Below are 17,076 nucleotides of genomic sequence, written 5' to 3' on the forward strand. Positions count from 1 at the left end.
ATGGGGTTTGGAGTGTATGAAGGACGTGACTTGCACGTCTTGTGGATTCTGGCACGAGTTTCCAATTCATATGCGTTGCTTTACAGTAGCGACCGTGCAATAAAATCCACTCTTGTATCCAGCCAGTCAAAAAAATGAATTTCACTTCCAACCCCAAAAAACCCATTTTTGCTACCAGATTATGAGACTATCAAGACCGTAATAGCAGTCCTTTGATAAGGATTTAAGACACATCGACACTCTTTTTATCGCATCTCAAATAGGCTTGTCAGAACTCTGAAAAACGGAGTTTCGTCGAACTGGAGGAAGGCAATAAAAAACACTTTGCTGAGGCTGTCGACAACCAACAACTAGGAGACGAGACTCCCTCTATTCCCATACCAACTTCTCCACCGCCGCGCTCTCCATCGTCCCCATCTGCTCCCAGAGCAAGACAGCTGCCGTTCCGAACATCAACAACCTCTGATTCAAATCGTGCAATGAGAAAAGTAAAGGTATGCTACAATTGGACTTGAGAAGAGTTTGGACTACATTGGATTTGATACGCACTATCGTGGCTATTGGAATGCATTGCTCTTTATCGCCCCCGTTTGCGACTTGGCAACACCAGCCAAAAAGCACTACGAGATAGACCATATCTGACACACGTCACACTCACAAACCCACAACACCTACATTAGATATTCAGTGGATCCTCGCATCCTGAGCTAGCAGGCATGATTTTAGAACGATTAGGTCTACCACCTGCCACTGCAACTCTAAAAAGATTTTCAAATGCTGAAACTGCCGTCGAGATTGGTGTCTCGGTACGAAACGAGGACGTCTACATCATCCAATCTGGCTCTTCACAAGTCAATGATGATTTGATGGAGCTGCTCATCTTTATAAATGCTTGCAAGATTGCTTCGTCGAGACGTATTACTGCAGTGTATGTGTTAGATCCTGATGATGCAGAGGTGGTTGTGTGATCTCATACGTTTCTTTCTGCGCATGTTTAGGCTGCCTTACTTTCCATATAACAAGCAATCTAAAAAGAAGAAGATTGCAAGGGGGGCTATTACTGCAAAGTGTATGTCCAACAGACTGTGTTCTTTTTGCCTCCTCTATCTGCTCTCTAAATACCACGCCCTTTCTAGTGGTAGCAAACATGTTGAGCGTAGCCGGTGTCGACCACGTCATCACCATGGATTTGCACTCGTCCCAAGTGCAAGGCTTCTTTTCCCGTCCAGTCGATAACCTCCTCGCTGAACCAACAGTCGCAAAGTACATTCGCGACAAGTACCCAGACTGGCAGAATGGTGTCATCATCTCAAAGAATGCTGGTGGTGCCAAGAGGTAAGAACGTCTTGCTTGATTGGAACTCTCCGCGTTCGACTGTTTTTCCTCTCCCAGACTTACGCCACATTTCTCAGGGCAACATCGCTAGCAGATCGCCTCAAGATTGATTTCGCATTGATTCATCGTGAAAAGAATCATATGAGAGAAGACTTGAATGGAAACGAAACTGATAGCACCGAGACGTCAGAAGATATCTACCACTACCAGCAGGATGATGGGTTTGGAGAGATTGAGACAACGCGGTTGACTCTAGTGGGAGATGTGAAGGGGAAGCCTGCATTCATTGTCGTATGTATATGGAGGCTATGGGGATTTTTTTTTTTGCTGTTGTGCACTCACCCATTACGTATTTCCCAGGATGACTCTATCGACAGCACCCACTCCTTCCTCGATGCCGCAGTACATTTGAAACTCTCTGAAGCGTCCAAAGTGTATATTGTCGCCACTCATGGTATCCTGGCTGGTAACGCGTGTCAGGAAATTGAGGATTGTGATGCCGTTGATGAGGTAATCTCGTCTACCTCTATGTCTTTTTTTGTTCCTCAAGTTCATCATCTGCGACACACTCAATAGGTTATCGTGACAAACTCATACCCCATATCAGATGCTAAAAAGGCCATGACCAAGAAGCTTCGAATTATTGACATTAGTGGAGTGCTCGCTGAAGCTATTCGACGTACCCACAATGGAGAAAGCATATCATATCTCTTCCACAACCCAGTACTATAATCCCAGCAAAGATAATATACCACGAAATTGTAGTTGACGCAAGCAAGTTTAGCATTTTTAAGAACCAAAACAAGGATTTTTTTAGATTGAATTACGGATTGGGTTTGTTATTGTGAAGCAGTTTTAAGGATATCATTTGCGACTCTACCAGATTGTCTGGCCGTTATTACCACTATACGACGACGTGAAGATTGTCCTACTTGTTGGCAGATCGTCGTCCTCGTGCGTCATAAAGGCAGACCTATTAATCACTTCTACATGCTCGTCATCGTCATGTTCAGGCAAGCCTCCTAAATCGAGAATCGCAATACCCTGATCATGAGATGCTACCAACCGTTTAGCTCCCATACTGATATTAGAGAAGCAAAACGGCGGAGCAGATACCAGAGTCCGTATATGTCGTGTGCCACTATCTAGCAAACTTATCTTCCCGTCCCAAGATGATACTGCAATGCGCGCTCCGTGAGAGGCCATACCCAATACGACTTCTCCGAATCTGAAGTCTCTCGTTCGAGCAATACGCACACCATTTATCACATCCCCTATATGTGCCAACTGTTAGAATTGTATCAACGGTTAGAATCCCGAATTCACAGAATCCATACATGTATCAACAGTTCCCATCCCGCGACTACTAGTAGCCGTATGCAGAACTCCTCGTTCTGACCCAACGAGAGATCGAGTTGCAAGACTATTAGCAAACCACGCCCTCTCCAGCTTCCTACTTCGTAAATCATATACAGATAGATTCTTATACCTCCCACAACTAACAAGCACATCGGTCTCACACGCCCGTTTCAGTGACAACACAGTGCCTTCCTCTCTCCACTCCGCCACATGGTACCTCCCAACCCGTACATCAAACAATCTAATACTCTTATCTACAGATCCAGTAACGACGACATGTTCATCCCAATTATGGATTGCGGTTACGAGATTACCGGGATGTGCTTCGATGCTATAGTCTACTAGTCCGGTGCTAATGTCTCGCGATATGAGCCAGCCCTTCCATGAGCTGAAGATGTGTGATTTCGTTACTTCAAAGGCTGACAGGTAGAGGAGACTGTCACGGTCGAGTCGCACTCGCGAGGGTTTTACGTCGTGGAGCAGGACGGCCTGCTTTTGGAATGCGGTTTCGACCGGGAAGGCGGCTTCCTCCGTCCAGGAATCATCTTCGAGCTTCCAGTACCTAACAAAGAGTGAAAGTCAGTATCTGGTCAATACTGTCGTGCAGGAATCATCTTCGACCTTCCAGTACCTAAATAAAGATGAAGTTTCAGTATTTGTCCACTACTATATCGTTACTCGTCCTCTGCACATACCTGAGAGTTCCATCTGAGTTGATCGAATAAATCCGGTCCTTTTCCTCATCCGAAACAGCATTCCACACAAAAGACTGCTTAAGAAGATGCGTGAGCTTTAATTTACTAGTCCTCCATAGGTATTCCTTTCTCCAGTTCATATCGGATAAAGTCGTGATTTCAGATGTCCAGTTCAAACCACTCGGATGGCAACACGGGCGTTGAAGTAGCTGCTTGGCGGACGAATTCACACGTCTAGCCAACACGTCCAGCCATAACGTGTTCTCATTGGCCACAGCGTTGATGCGTTTGGATGATTTCGAAAACGTCCAGAGATCGTGGGCTTTTACTAGGTATTGGCATATCTTGAGAAGTATCTCATCAGGTATTCCGTCCATTCTTTGGTGTCTATCTATCTCTATATTGTTCGTCGGAAGTGATCACTAACTCAAATGTTTGGATTTTTAGAAGTGTTGGTGATTGACGACAATGACAGAGACAATACAGGCTTTCGTGGAAGAAAGAATCAAGCTGGTTGAAGCTGAAAGGCAATCGGAGATTCAGCAGGCATGTCACTGAAAGAAACAAACGTGAAGTTTGTAACATCAGTATAAACGATTTTCTGAAACGACGCGTTTATCTTATACAAGGTCACTGAATTACACGAAAGATTCTCCATCCCACAATTGCAAAAGCTTGGAATAATATTAAGCTCACTTCGAGTCTCTGGAACAAGATCTGGTCTTGGTGGTCAAACGTTAGTGCTGCTTCTCTTCAAACGAACGTTTATACCATAGCCTCATCGTGCTTTTGGTTCTAGTTTGGTTGATTTTGAAAGTGGCGTTGGAGGCCAGAACGCGTTACCAACTCATACATTCCGTGTTGGTGATATTGTCGCTGTTGAAGAACATGTGTCGAAAACTGTTTCCAAGAAGGCTGCTACTGCTACGACATCAGATACGAGATTGTCTGGTGTCGTGTATCGTCTGAATGATCAGGTTATTACGGTTGCATTCAAGCAGGATTGGACGGATGAGTTTCAGATCTGTAAAATGTAAAGGAGTCATCTTATTTTTTTCTCTCACGATCTAACTTCTGCCTCGATAGATCGAAACTTGCAAATAACGTCACTTATGAAAGGTACGAAAAGCTGTTGAACTGTTTCTCAAACGCAATCGCAAACGACTCAGGCAAACCAAATGTTTTATTTAGGATGACCTCCGCACTCAAGACCCTGAAATCAGTAGACCCAAATTCATCATCCCTCGTCTCAGTGCTATTCGGCCTTGAGAAACCTTCCTTCGAAACCGCTCCCACCATCACATACCTAGACACATCGCTGAACGAGTCCCAAAAGCAAGCAGTCCTGTTCGCTCTAAGTGCAAACCACGTCGCACTAGTACACGGTCCACCTGGAACAGGCAAGACACAAACCTGCGTCGAGATTATACGGCAACTGGTTTCTCGAGGTGACAGAGTGCTAGTATGTGGGCCATCGAATATATCAGTTGATAATTTAGTAGAGAGGTTGTCGAAGGCTAGGATTGAGATGGTTCGGGTGGGACATCCTGCGAGGATACTGGCTTCAGTGTTGGATCATTCGCTTGGTAAATTATTACAATGTTATGAAATGCGTTAGACCAAAAAAAATTACTCCAGTATCTCGATTGATTAGAGGTTCGAATAAAGACCTCTGATGAAGGACAACTTGTAACAGATGTTCGCAAGGATATTGATTCTCAGCTTGCTGCTGCTAGTAAGAGCAAGTCTCGGCAAGAACGTCGACAGATTTATGCAGATGTGAAATCGTTGAAGACTGAGGTATTTGGTAGTATGGAGTGTCGCCCATCATAGGCAACGTTCCTGACCGGATTTTTTTTAGCTTAGAGCTCGAGAAGCAAAAGTCATGGACGCCATTGTCAGAAAGGGACAAGTGATACTCTCTACATTGTCTGGAGCTGCCAGTCGAGTAGTTGAACGAGAGAAATTTGATACTGTTGTCATTGGTAGGAACATCGTTTCTTTTTGTTTCGTCAACAGACCTAACACGCACAACCACCTCAAACAGATGAAGCCTCCCAAGCACTTGAACCAGAATCATGGATTGCGTTACTCAAAGCTAAACGAGTCATTCTTGCAGGAGATCATCTTCAATTGTCGCCGACAATCAAATCTACGCCGAGCAGTAAAAAGAAGTCATCGCCACTAGAAACCACTCTGTTTGATAGGATGCTAGAGATGTATGGTGATTCTGTGAAGCGGATGTTGAAAGTGCAGTATCGAATGGTGCGAATTTATCCATTCTATGGCCTGCAGCTTCTTTGCATGCTTCAATCCTCTTCAATTCGTCTCGATAGAATGCCAAGATTATGAACTTCTCGTCCCATGAATTCTATCATGACGAACTTATCGCTGATAATAGTGTGAAAGATGGGCTCTTGTCTCAGCTTGCTGGGGTTAAAGCTACAGGTAAAACAAGGTTGGTTCGCGTGCCTCCTTTCACGCGTTCTAATGAAGCTCAACACCTTCTTATTCATAGATGACACTACAGTACCCGTTGTATTCATCGATACATCAAGCTCAGACCTCCGCGAAACCAGTGAAGCCGAAGACACGAAACTCAAAGACCTCTCTGAATCCAAACTAAACGAAGGAGAAGCCGACCTCGTAGTCAAACACGTTGACTCTCTCGTACAAGCAGGCGTAAAGAGCTCCGACATTGTGGTCATATCACCATACTCTGGCCAAGTATCCCTGCTACGGACCCGTCTCCGAGAGACATATCCCGATCTGGAAATAGGTACAGTCGATGGTTTGCAGGGACGTGAGAAGGAAGCGGTCGTGCTGTCCCTTGTGCGGAGTAACGAAGATGGTGAAGTGGGGTTCTTGTCTGATTCAAGGAGGCTGAATGTGGCATTGACGAGAGCCAAGAAGCATTTGTGTGTTATTGGGGATTCAGAGTGTATTGGGAGGAAGAATGCGTTTTTGAAGAGAATGGCTGCGTACCTTGAAGAGCATGGTGACCTTCGGTATCCGTTGTGAAGAAGACGGGTTGTTTGTTGGTGATTGCATCACGGTAGAAACTAGATATTTAATAGATTTATTTGCAAACCAATAAGATTGTGAATGGTTTCGCAGTACTCTACTAGCCACTAGCTCGATCTGCAACATCGTCGTCGGTGAAAACATAATTTGGTAACACGTTAAAGAGCCAATGAGCTCATACCAAACATCTCCCGCTTCAGAATGAGGTAAAAACAAGCTGGTGTGAATTCAGGAGTTGTTCAGTACTTAATCTGCCTTCTGAAGGGAGCTGGTTTGGAGGACTACTTAGGAATGAAGCTTGCTTGGACTGCTGTAACGAACTCAGCTTCATTGTTTTACTTTGAAATAGACATCTGATCTTGCTCACCGCTTCTTGCTAAAGTTCTAATTCCTCTGATACCCAAATTGTTTTTTTGAGTGCATTCGCGTGTAAAACAGAAACCAATACATGATTTATGTATTGAATAGGCTGATTTATCAATATCAAACGTATCAAGCACGTCAGAACGCCTGAGTAGCCAAAAAGTAACACCTCCAACTGTCCAAACTCGTACAACAGTTCTGAGACAGGTTTCAGACTCGGTCTTTACAGCTCTCATTCGCGGAGAGCTTTCATACCATTCGTTGCATATAGAAGGTCGCTATGGACTGTCAGTATTAGCTGGAACTAGTAAGGAACTACGTATAATCGACAAGTGAGAATGCTATCGCTCTTCAATACAACAAGTGACAAGAAGGACTCTGCCCTGGATTTGAGTAAAGATCATGATTTGGAGCATCGTAAATCAGACAAGGTATGCTATTTGACTGTCTATGATGGTCTTTGCACGTTGTTGCTGTTGTTTCAACACAAAACATTTTGGACGATGTGCAAGAAGAGAGAAGAAGTATTGGAAAATGTTTTTAGAACAATGTTTTGATGCTCAATCGGCACTATATTGTCGTGTACCGTATCGGTTTATTGGTACACTCACTACAAAACATGTAACCAACAAAATACTGATCTGATTTTATCACTCTCTTTGTTTAGCCTCTTCCTTCTGCTCCATTTGTAGCTCGAAAGCCACTACCTCTACCTCCAGGTCTAGACTCGGCGAGTGTCGAACACTTGAACAAGATCATTCAACAGTGTCTACACGAAGCCCATCTTGAATACGAGCCGTGGGGTCCAGTTCTTGCCAGATTAGGTCTAGAAATCGCTGATGGTGCTGGAAGTGCTCTTAAAATTGTAGGAAGATCCGGAGTAGATGGAGAGGTTTATGAACGAGCTGCTCATTTTGGACCAAGAGGTGAGTGAAGATTCAATTCTACATCTTTCACATTCTTTTCAATGACGCTCAAATGTTTCAAACTCATATTCTGATAACATATTTATTCAAATAGATTCCAAGGAACAGAGCAGACCAAAAGTTGCTCGTGTACCCATCCATCATATAATTCAAGTGGAGACTATACCGACAGGAACACCTCAGGATTCTCGCTTTCTTAAAGGATCGTCAAATGAAGAAAGTGGTCGTCACGGAACTCTTGTAGCAGTCCCACATTTAAGAGACCTGGGCGGAGTGTGCAAGCTACGTGGTGACCCAAAAGAGATTGCCAAAGTAGCTAGAATTATGGAACTGGTCGCCTTTATCGCCGTTCATCTCAAGCTAGAGATGTGTTTATTACACGATCATGGTAGTGTGCGCATGGGAAATCCGGAAACTCTACAAGATGATCACCCACCGTCACGATCAGGAACGATTGGAAGTAATCTGACTGCTGCAATCAAGATGGTCAAGAAGAATCACGATACGCCGAGTAATAGTAATAATAATAGCAGTAGTCAAAGTCGAACATCTACAAACTCTTCTGCAGTTTGGAATATCTTTGCCAAAGAAGGCAAATCCAGGTCTGGCACCTTGAAATCCCTACCTGAAGACGAGCACTTTGATATATCCAATAGATTCGACCGAGTGATACGTCAAATCGAAAAGACCACACTCTCCATCTCACCAGACGTCCAGTTTCCTCCTCCTCACCTTCTTGTAAGGCTGAGAGATGAAGAAGCTGCTACGGACGAGCATCATAGACCAAAATCGTATGCAGAATCGGATGTAGAGCCCCTCTCTGACGCTAGTGTATTTGGCAAACGATTTCGTAGTTGGGGCAAAGATGCGGACCGTAGCTCGGTTGCTAGTGCTACCACTATTACTACTCAAGATGTCAAAAGGCTATCTACTGCTATTAAAACATCGCTTTCTTCCGCTGAAAAGAGTGGACTGGGCTATTTGACTACCAATAACAATTCTCTCGCTGGTATAGTCCAACATCAGTCTTTAGCATACTCGTATACATTATATAGATCGTCTTCGAGTACCATCCCGTGTCAACCGCCAGTGGTCAGAATCTGTGAATACTATAAAAAAGAGCAAAGCAACACCCTCGATTTGACGATAGGTCAACAGATCGATCTTTGGCTTCGAACAGTACATGACCCATGCCCAGACATAACTTGCCGTTTGACTATGAGTCAGCATCAACACCGATTCACTCATGGATCCGTCAGAGTCACTGCCTCAATATTGGAAGACGACTCAGTAATGCCCAAAGACTCGCAGTTTCAGGTCTATGCATGGACTGAATGCACAATGTGTGGATGGAGGAATGTGGCAGCGCCAATATCAACAGCAACGTGGAAATATTCTTTTGGTAAATACCTCGAACTGATGATTTACCACCCGTCGTTTGTACCTCAAGGTGGATGCAACCACGTAACGTCCGATAAACGTGCTCCACGTCGATGTTTCAGGCATGGACGTTATACCATATCTCTAATCGCCGATCCAATCAGCCTTTACGAGATGCGTGTGCCTAAAATACAAGTAATGCCTTCCCATCTATGTCCTCCACCTCAAGAGCTCACGCAACAAACTTCGTGGACCATCTCCGAACAAGCTGAAATCACAGACAAACTACGAATGGAGATTGCATACTTTTATGGATCGGTAAAAGATGTAGTCAAGATGTTGGAGCAACATACAGGAGCAGCAGCTGTAAGGATGAACAAAGGGACGCCGGTACAGGTTCGAATGCAAGTCGGTCTCGATGAAATGAGTCGAGATTTCCGAGATGAAGAGCTTGGGCTTACGGAACAGCTTACAAGAATAGTACCATCAGCAGCCAATAATTTAAGACGGCGCTTTGTAAAGATTGCTGATGCCACAGTTGGTCGTTTGGACGATTGGAGGATTCGAAATGCTCCTTCTGTTGCCATATCTGATTGTTTGCTACCAGAGTATATGAGGTGAATGGCTTTTCCTTTTCGATTGCTACAATTTTTATCTCGCTGTATCTGGATTCCTTTTAACCAGAACTTTTGGTTTCTGCCTTCCAGTGCCAAAGGAGTCTTTCTCTTTCCGAACTCATGTATTGTGGTACGATTAGAGGAGCCAAGCTCGATAATCGCAATGGCACTCAAGTAAGCAATCCCAAGGTCATCTTATGTTTATTTGTCACCTCATCCCATCTGTTTATAGTTCCAGAGAATACTTGCGTGAAGTTGGTATTTGGAGAAACGCTAAAGCATTTGGTGCTGGTGCTGCTGCCAATGGTGTCTTGTGGGATGTAACTGCTGGTGATTGTCATTTCAAGCTGAAAGCATTCTCGCATGAAGGTCCAGATGCTCCTCGCGTTCATGTAAAACACAGTATGTGCTGTCTGTGAAATTGAATTAATGAATTTTCGTCTAATGTGGGTGTTTGTTCCCCAGAATTCTCGGACGGCAAGAACTCTTTCTCTTGCGCCATATACTTCGCCTTCCAGTTTGAGGAGTTGCGTCGGCGCTGTGGGTTCGACATTTCTTATGTCAAGTCTCTGGTCCGCTGTAATTCTTGGAGGGCCGAAGGCGGTAAAAGCAAAGTGGGCTTTTTCAAAACAATGGGTATGTCGAATTAATGTAATAAAATATATTTTTCGCGGGTTTTTGCCAACGGATGGCTTTTTATAGATGATCAGCTCGTAATCAAACAGCTTACCACAAACTGGACTACCGTGGAAAAGGATGGGTTGCTCAAGTTTGCTCCCAATTACTTTGAATACATGTCGAATTCTGACAAAGTGAGTGTCTTCGTTTTACGATCCAACACATTTTCAGATTACCAACCAACAATGTTTGATAGAATCCAACCAGTCTTGCTAAAATATTTGGATTTTATACTCTCAAGCACAAAAATGAAGTTACAGGTGTAGTCACAAGAATGGATCTGTTGGTAATGGAACATGTCTTTTGCAACATCAAGGTCTCTCGAGTAAGTGAAAGTGTTTGCTTGCTGCTATCTTCAGAACCTAAGAAGCTAACTCAACTATTCAGACCTTTGACTTGAAGGGCATTCCAGATCGTCTTGCACCAGCCAACGATAATCCCAAGAAGCATGATGAGCGAACCATGTATGATCAAGATTGGATTGACGGAAGATATCAATCTCTTCTTATGATCCATTCACATTCCAAGCGGCTCATCATGGATTCGGTCAAGAATGATACAGCATTCTTAGCATCCTGTAATGTTATGGACTACTCATTGCTTGTCGGAGTCAATGATGAACGTCGCGAACTTGTCGTTGGTATAGTCGACTTTATTGGTCGCTACACCACATTCAAGCATTTGGAAAATCAGACCAAGACAGCACTAAAACAAGCCAGTCTCCGTAATTTGACTATTGGACGTGTGGGTCTTGGAACGAAAGATGCTGAGAATTCCGTCACGGTGCTCCCACCATTACAATATAAGGAACGTTTCGAGAGGGCCATGGAACAATACTTTGTTATGGTGCCAGGTAAGACTTTTCAGAAAGCTGGCGAAACGTGCCAAAAGTATACATGAATTCTGTGAATCTGACGCACCACCATTCGTACAGACAAGTGGATCAGGATTCAATCAGGCTCTGAACCTATGTCTTCAAGTAGTGGTCCTGTGCCACCAGTGCCTCCTTTACCATCTTCGTCGACGAATAATAATAACGTGCCGCGTCTGCCTCCTCGAGCTCCTAATAGACTACCACCCGTGATTTAAAGAAGGACGATGTAAATATGAATTGAGTGATGAAGCCAAGTTGTAATCAAACTACTGTAGATATTGAATAGACAAATTACAATATGAAATTAGCCCAAAACATTTACGTTTGATCCAGCGACGTCCATTCTGAACTTGAAGACGTGATATATGGGGGTTTGCAGCTAGTATCGTGTCAGCAGAGTCAGCAATAGTGTTTAGAAAATAATAGATTATCATAAAGTGTCACGCAAGCAAGATCACAAGTGCTCTGCAAAAGCATCAATTTGATGTTGACTTATTGAAAGTGTGAAGGCACACATAAACACATCAAAGGCTTACCAGCTGTTCTTTTTGCCATTTAACATAGTTCGTTGAGCTGCATGTGATGGTAAGTGCCTTGGCAACTGTTCGCAATGGCAAACAAGTATCTGACTTTAGTTCTTTGTCAATGATAGCATCCCCGACGGAGTCACAATGGTGGAGTCAGCACGCAGAGAACGTCTCCATATCAGGTAAAGTAATAAACCGCCTCATCTTCTATACCTCACTTGCCTTGCTCGCCAACATCAACCATTTTTTAAAATCTTGACTCTTTGCAACCCAACAGAAACCAGCAGGACGAAATGGAGGTCCACAACCCCAATCTGACTTTATATCTCGAGTAACGACCAAGAATGCACCTCAACAACGAGTTACATTTACAAACCATGCTGCTGCTCCCTCTTCCCACATCCAAATGTCGAGTCTCTTTACGAATCATAAAGTGACTGAAGTCCGTCAAGTACACGTCCGTGCTGTTGCTGCTCCTACACGAATGGCTGCTCCACAACAACACCACAACCAGTCATCATCCATCACAGCCAGACTCAGTGGGCCTTCTGTACAGCAAATGCAACAAATACCATCAACACGAGCACCGCTTCCACCACGTCCGCAAAGCACAATCCAATCTCGTGAAGTATTAGATTTAACAGATGAGGATGAACAGATGGAAGATGTAGTAGAGATCTTGCATCAACCAACCGCAGCAACCACTAGTGTATCTATTAAAGGACAATCGAATGGCCCGACTACGATTACCATCAAAAACCTACATTTGGAAGCTACCGAGGCTGATGTGAAAGCATGCTTTATGGATTTCGGAACTATAACCAAGACAACATTATCTAAAGATCAGGCTGGCCAGTCAACAGGAACAGCTCAAATCATGTTTAAAGAACGCTCGGCTGCTTTAGCTGCTATCGCCAAGTACAATGGTCAATTCGCCGATGGTATGGAGCTAGTGATGATCGACGTTTAATCCTGAACTCGGAATATATGTCTAGGTTTTTCTTGCTGACTAGTGTTTTTTCTTTCTAGGCAATCTATTGGAAGTATTTGAAACAAAACCATCAACAGGAGTCGTTGGAGCGTCACGTCGAACAAGTGAAATGGACGTAACACCATCTTCATCAGCAGCTCCGTCTCCAGTAATCCCAACAGTGCCACTACTAAATCCAGTGAGACCAGGTCTACCACCAGGAGTAACTCGGCCACGAGTACCTCCAAGAGCGTCAAAAGTACCAGTAGGTAGTATGTATGCAGATAGGGAAGAAGAAGCTACTGCCAAGAAGGCTGCTGGAGGAATGAGAATCTTCCAAGGCGCCATAAATGCGACAACCGCAGTACCAGTACCCATGATAGCACCTACTATGGCCGTATTTGCCAGTGTGCCTGCCTTCCAACCACCTCAGCCCATCAGAACTGCTTTAGTACAGGCCGTCACAGCAACACGGTATCCATCACCGAGAGATGTTGTCATTACATCAAGAATAGCAGGTCGTAGATAATAATAATATCCATGGAAGAAGTTCATGAAGCAAGTTTGTAAAAGAATCTAGGGAATAGCGACAAGGCAATGTACAAAAACGTGTGAGGCTGTCAGTTTTTGTGAGCTGCTGCATTTGTAGGGTTGAAAAGGAAACAGGAAGGTCAACACGACAGCCTTACGGCATGCGCAGATATTAAAAGGATATGACCCAATAGAACATGACTTTCTAACGCGATCAGGCCTGAAGATTCACTTTTCCGAGCCAAGACGCAACATTACGTATATATTACCAGACTCGTTATAATAGTTTACAGATGCTGTGCCTACACGCGCCCTAGAACCTGCTTTGTCATTGACCTTTGCAAAGCGAAGTCTGAGAGCCTTGGTGCTGAAAAGTCCAAAAGTCACAATTGGCTCTGTGATAGATAAGAATCACGACCTGAAGCAATTGCACGCTTGGATCTATTCGTTCCTCTGAAGGAAAGGTAAGTCTTGGTTGGCCCAAAGCAAAAATCCATTGGTGGGCTTTGAGTTTTGTTTCAAGTACACGTCTAGTGTTGATTCCAGTTGATTATAATTAGAGATAGATGGGCTCCACGCAGAGCAGTCCAACTGGCAGTACACGTGGCTATCATGTCTTGAAGGTACCTCAAGGGCAATCAATCTGCATTCATCAACATATGCTTGTCGCAAAATTCATTTCTTGAATACTAACCCCAGCAATTTACAATAGGTCGTGCCTGGGTCTCCTGGTGATGTTGCTGGTCTTGAACCTTACTTTGACTATCTCGTCGCAATCAATGGAGAACTATTGGTAAATTGATGATAACTTTGCACTTTGATGTGCGCGAGCAACGAGTTTCAAGCTAAATAATTGCTATATCCCTACTTTATTTAGGATGAAGAATCGTCGCTTCTCATAACCGTGTTGACGCAGAACTTGGAATCTCAAGTCCTTTTGCATGTGTTTAGTGCCAAATATCAAGATTTACGTGGTATGGCGTATCTCATGTTACTTGAAAGAGTTTCCATATTTTGACTCATTCTTTATGTATGATTTTGTAGAAGTTACGTTGGTGCCTTCAAGAACATGGGGAAAGAGTGAAGATGGATTGATTGGATGCAGTGTGAGATTCTGTGATTATGCTGGATCTGGAGAGAATGTCTGGCATATCTTGGAGATGTAAGAGTGTTCAAGACTTCGCAAGTCTACTCGTAGTGCTTGTGAAGATGGCTTTTTGAATGCCCTCAAAGCTCAAAGCTCACGACCATTTGTTTGGTTAGATATGACAAGTCGCCAGCGCAGAAAGCAGGACTGAAGGCACATTCCGACTACATTATTGGATCTCCACAAGCAACTCTCAGAGATCAGCAAGATCTATATGATCTGGTTGAAAGGTCTCTTGGTCAACCATTACAACTGTTTGTTTACAACAAGGATGTTGATAGTGTGCGGGAGGTGTTGCTGGTTCCAAATGATAGTGAGTTCAAGAGATTATCTGTTTCATATCCTTGTGCTGATAAACTAACTCCCAATGATCAACTAGCATGGGGAGGGCCTGGTACTTTGGGTTGTGATATTGGCTACGGATACATACATCGCATTCCAACAATCAAACGAGGTCCATTACAGACACCATACAAGGCCGAAAAAGTTACAGGTGCACCTGAGCCATCAGCAGTAGAAGCACCTATAATATCATCCAGCACAGTAGAAACCATCACATCAGACTTTGAAAACGTAGGACTCCATGCCACTTCCATGCCAGCAACTCCACACCAAACAAATACCGATCAAATACCACTAGAAGCAAACTCGATGCCACCACCACCACCAACAGGAGGATTCATCAAAGCTGTCGCACCGACGCTCCCTTCAGGTCTACGATACGGAGGTGGTACGATTCGTGGCATTCAAGGAAATTTAGGTCTTCGACCATTGGAAGATTCTCATGATCATGGAGGTCACGATAAACACTCGCATGATGGCCATTCACATGGAGGTCATGATGTATCTCATGAAAGTCACGACGATCGTTTGCATGAAGAGGAACATGGGCATTCTCATGAGGAACATGGTCATTCTCATAGTGGTCATGGTCATGCTCATTAAATCAAGCTCTCGCATAAAACCCTGTATATTACTTGGGCCGGCGCAAACACGTACAATAATAGAAAAACCTAATCATCATCATCGCCAAAAGCATTTTCTTGAAATGGGTTGATTATGTTATGAGGGTGCTGCTGTTTGTACAAACATGGATATACATATCGGGACGAGTCTAGTCACTATCACTATCATCTCCTCCCTTCTTTCGTTTCTTTGGATTCTCAGGCTCACGAGCAATCACAAAGACATACGTCCGTGCAGAAGAGACCTCGTTGTTGTCATCATCTGACAGACCTTGCTGATATCCAAGTGTTCGCCTATGAAGAGTTAGATGTCAGCGTGGAACCTGGAAGACGCTTGGCATTGAAGTACGCACAGTCGACTCACCTGTGCCGATACGAATCGTACAGTTCAGGATGGAACTTGAATGACGTCTGGCATTGCAGTCCACATTGATTGGCAATCTTTCGTATATTCCATGATGCGTATGGTTCACCTAAACCAACAGCTGTCAACACCATGTAGCTCGAAAGCATTCCCTCCAACGTATTCTCACCATCTTTGATCGTAACATGTATCTCTCCAGGCTGCTCAAACTTGGTCTTTGGAATGGACACATGTTCTTTGGCAGTCACAAAAAAATCATTCAATAGCTTTTGGTTTGTCCGGATATTGATCTCCTGGTCTTTGATCCCGCTACCGGTATGTGGGAAGTTGAAGATGATTTTGGAAAAGCGTTTTAGCTTTAGGCGTTTGTGTTTGGATAGTTGTGTAGCGTCGACTCCGTGCATTCTATGTTTGAGAGGTGTATAAGGATCCCGATACAGGAAATGGTATGAGGAGATGCCTTACACTGTCCCTTGTAATGAGAGCAAGCTTTCAATGTGTGCTTTTGCGTCATCGTATTTCTAGATCACGACACCAGGGATGCGTCAGCGAAAAGAGTAAAGCTTCAATGAAGTCATAGCGTAGATACGAACTTGATTCAATATCTCCTCCGAGTCGTAACACGTAGCAGTAATGTTTTCACCAGATTGCAACAACAGGGCTAATGCATTCGCGAAACTAAAGTTTCCTACATAAGATCACGGTCAGTATATTACCAGGTGGAACCCAGATCAAAACGAGTGGTTCTACCTTCTCCTACAAGTAAGATCTCGTCTTCTAGCGTGTAAGGCATGATCTTTTTCGGAGCTTTCGAGTCTTTCGAGACATTTTTGGGAGCGGTTGGTTGCTGATGACTGCTCGAAGCCTTCTTTTTCGAGGTCTTGACAGTGGCCTTTAGCCTCGCTAAGGCTCCTTTAAGCTTGCCCATCGCGGCTTGAATGATCTAAAGCTTTACAAAAAAAAAGTCAGAGGCGAGATAGGAAAACACTGACTGAGGATCATTACAGTTATGGCAACGTGTCATAAGATTCTCATAACTCAAAATATGCTCGCTGTGCTCCTAATGACGCAAGTTCTGCATCATGGTGGTCTTCAATTCCAACATGTTGTCGACAAGCTCGCATACCTAATGTGGAGAGCAACGGATCGCACAAAAGACGTAGAGCCTCTATAGGTACATTCACGTACAAGTCAATGGACTTCGTGTTCTTGTCCATATCTGTATATGCTTGAAACATGTGGTTCCGCATTTCGCTCACAAGAACTCATCAATCTAGCAAACAATCACATGAAGCCAGACTGGACGAATAATTGGATCAAG

The 17,076-nt window shown here is 43.9% G+C and overlaps 5 protein-coding genes across 5 annotated transcripts; 4 read left to right on the forward strand and 1 right to left on the reverse strand.

Moving 5' to 3' along the window:
- On the forward strand, positions 1 to 2,067 carry SmJEL517_g01687 (ribose-phosphate diphosphokinase; the record flags this gene model as incomplete). The annotated part of the gene is made up of 9 exons (XM_031167615.1): positions 1 to 85; positions 179 to 198; positions 264 to 494; positions 681 to 928; positions 999 to 1,069; positions 1,137 to 1,335; positions 1,413 to 1,626; positions 1,696 to 1,845; positions 1,912 to 2,067. The coding sequence occupies 9 exons, from the start codon at positions 1 to 3 to the stop codon at positions 2,065 to 2,067; spliced, it is 1,374 nt and encodes a 457-aa protein (XP_031026352.1).
- Positions 2,068 to 3,937: 1,870 nt separating this feature from the next.
- On the forward strand, positions 3,938 to 6,410 carry SmJEL517_g01688 (uncharacterized protein; the record flags this gene model as incomplete). The annotated part of the gene is made up of 10 exons (XM_031167616.1): positions 3,938 to 3,958; positions 4,019 to 4,125; positions 4,189 to 4,422; positions 4,476 to 4,508; positions 4,581 to 4,975; positions 5,044 to 5,189; positions 5,251 to 5,374; positions 5,437 to 5,654; positions 5,726 to 5,837; positions 5,908 to 6,410. The coding sequence occupies 10 exons, from the start codon at positions 3,938 to 3,940 to the stop codon at positions 6,408 to 6,410; spliced, it is 1,893 nt and encodes a 630-aa protein (XP_031026345.1).
- Positions 6,411 to 7,114: 704 nt separating this feature from the next.
- SmJEL517_g01689 (uncharacterized protein) lies at positions 7,115 to 13,277 on the forward strand (the record flags this gene model as incomplete). The annotated part of the gene is made up of 15 exons (XM_031167617.1): positions 7,115 to 7,207; positions 7,321 to 7,377; positions 7,444 to 7,702; positions 7,797 to 9,699; positions 9,790 to 9,873; positions 9,932 to 10,101; positions 10,165 to 10,335; positions 10,402 to 10,511; positions 10,574 to 10,702; positions 10,765 to 11,230; positions 11,312 to 11,457; positions 11,816 to 11,836; positions 11,904 to 11,960; positions 12,056 to 12,719; positions 12,808 to 13,277. The coding sequence occupies 15 exons, from the start codon at positions 7,115 to 7,117 to the stop codon at positions 13,275 to 13,277; spliced, it is 4,800 nt and encodes a 1,599-aa protein (XP_031026346.1).
- Positions 13,278 to 13,845: 568 nt separating this feature from the next.
- SmJEL517_g01690 (uncharacterized protein) lies at positions 13,846 to 15,371 on the forward strand (the record flags this gene model as incomplete). The annotated part of the gene is made up of 5 exons (XM_031167618.1): positions 13,846 to 13,902; positions 13,992 to 14,072; positions 14,157 to 14,253; positions 14,324 to 14,441; positions 14,543 to 15,371. 5 exons carry the CDS (start codon positions 13,846 to 13,848, stop codon positions 15,369 to 15,371), a joined length of 1,182 nt encoding a protein of 393 aa, XP_031026256.1.
- Positions 15,372 to 15,540: 169 nt separating this feature from the next.
- On the reverse strand, positions 15,541 to 16,683 carry SmJEL517_g01691 (uncharacterized protein; the record flags this gene model as incomplete). The annotated part of the gene is made up of 6 exons (XM_031167619.1): positions 15,541 to 15,685; positions 15,756 to 15,864; positions 15,925 to 16,160; positions 16,221 to 16,276; positions 16,349 to 16,443; positions 16,506 to 16,683. The coding sequence occupies 6 exons, from the start codon at positions 16,681 to 16,683 to the stop codon at positions 15,541 to 15,543; spliced, it is 819 nt and encodes a 272-aa protein (XP_031026255.1).
- Between the last annotated feature and the right edge of the window lie 393 nt (positions 16,684 to 17,076).

This window comes from Synchytrium microbalum (assembly GCF_006535985.1).
Source record: "Synchytrium microbalum strain JEL517 chromosome Unknown SmJEL517_scf0006, whole genome shotgun sequence".
Taxonomy (NCBI): Eukaryota; Fungi; Chytridiomycota; class Chytridiomycetes; order Synchytriales; family Synchytriaceae; genus Synchytrium; species Synchytrium microbalum.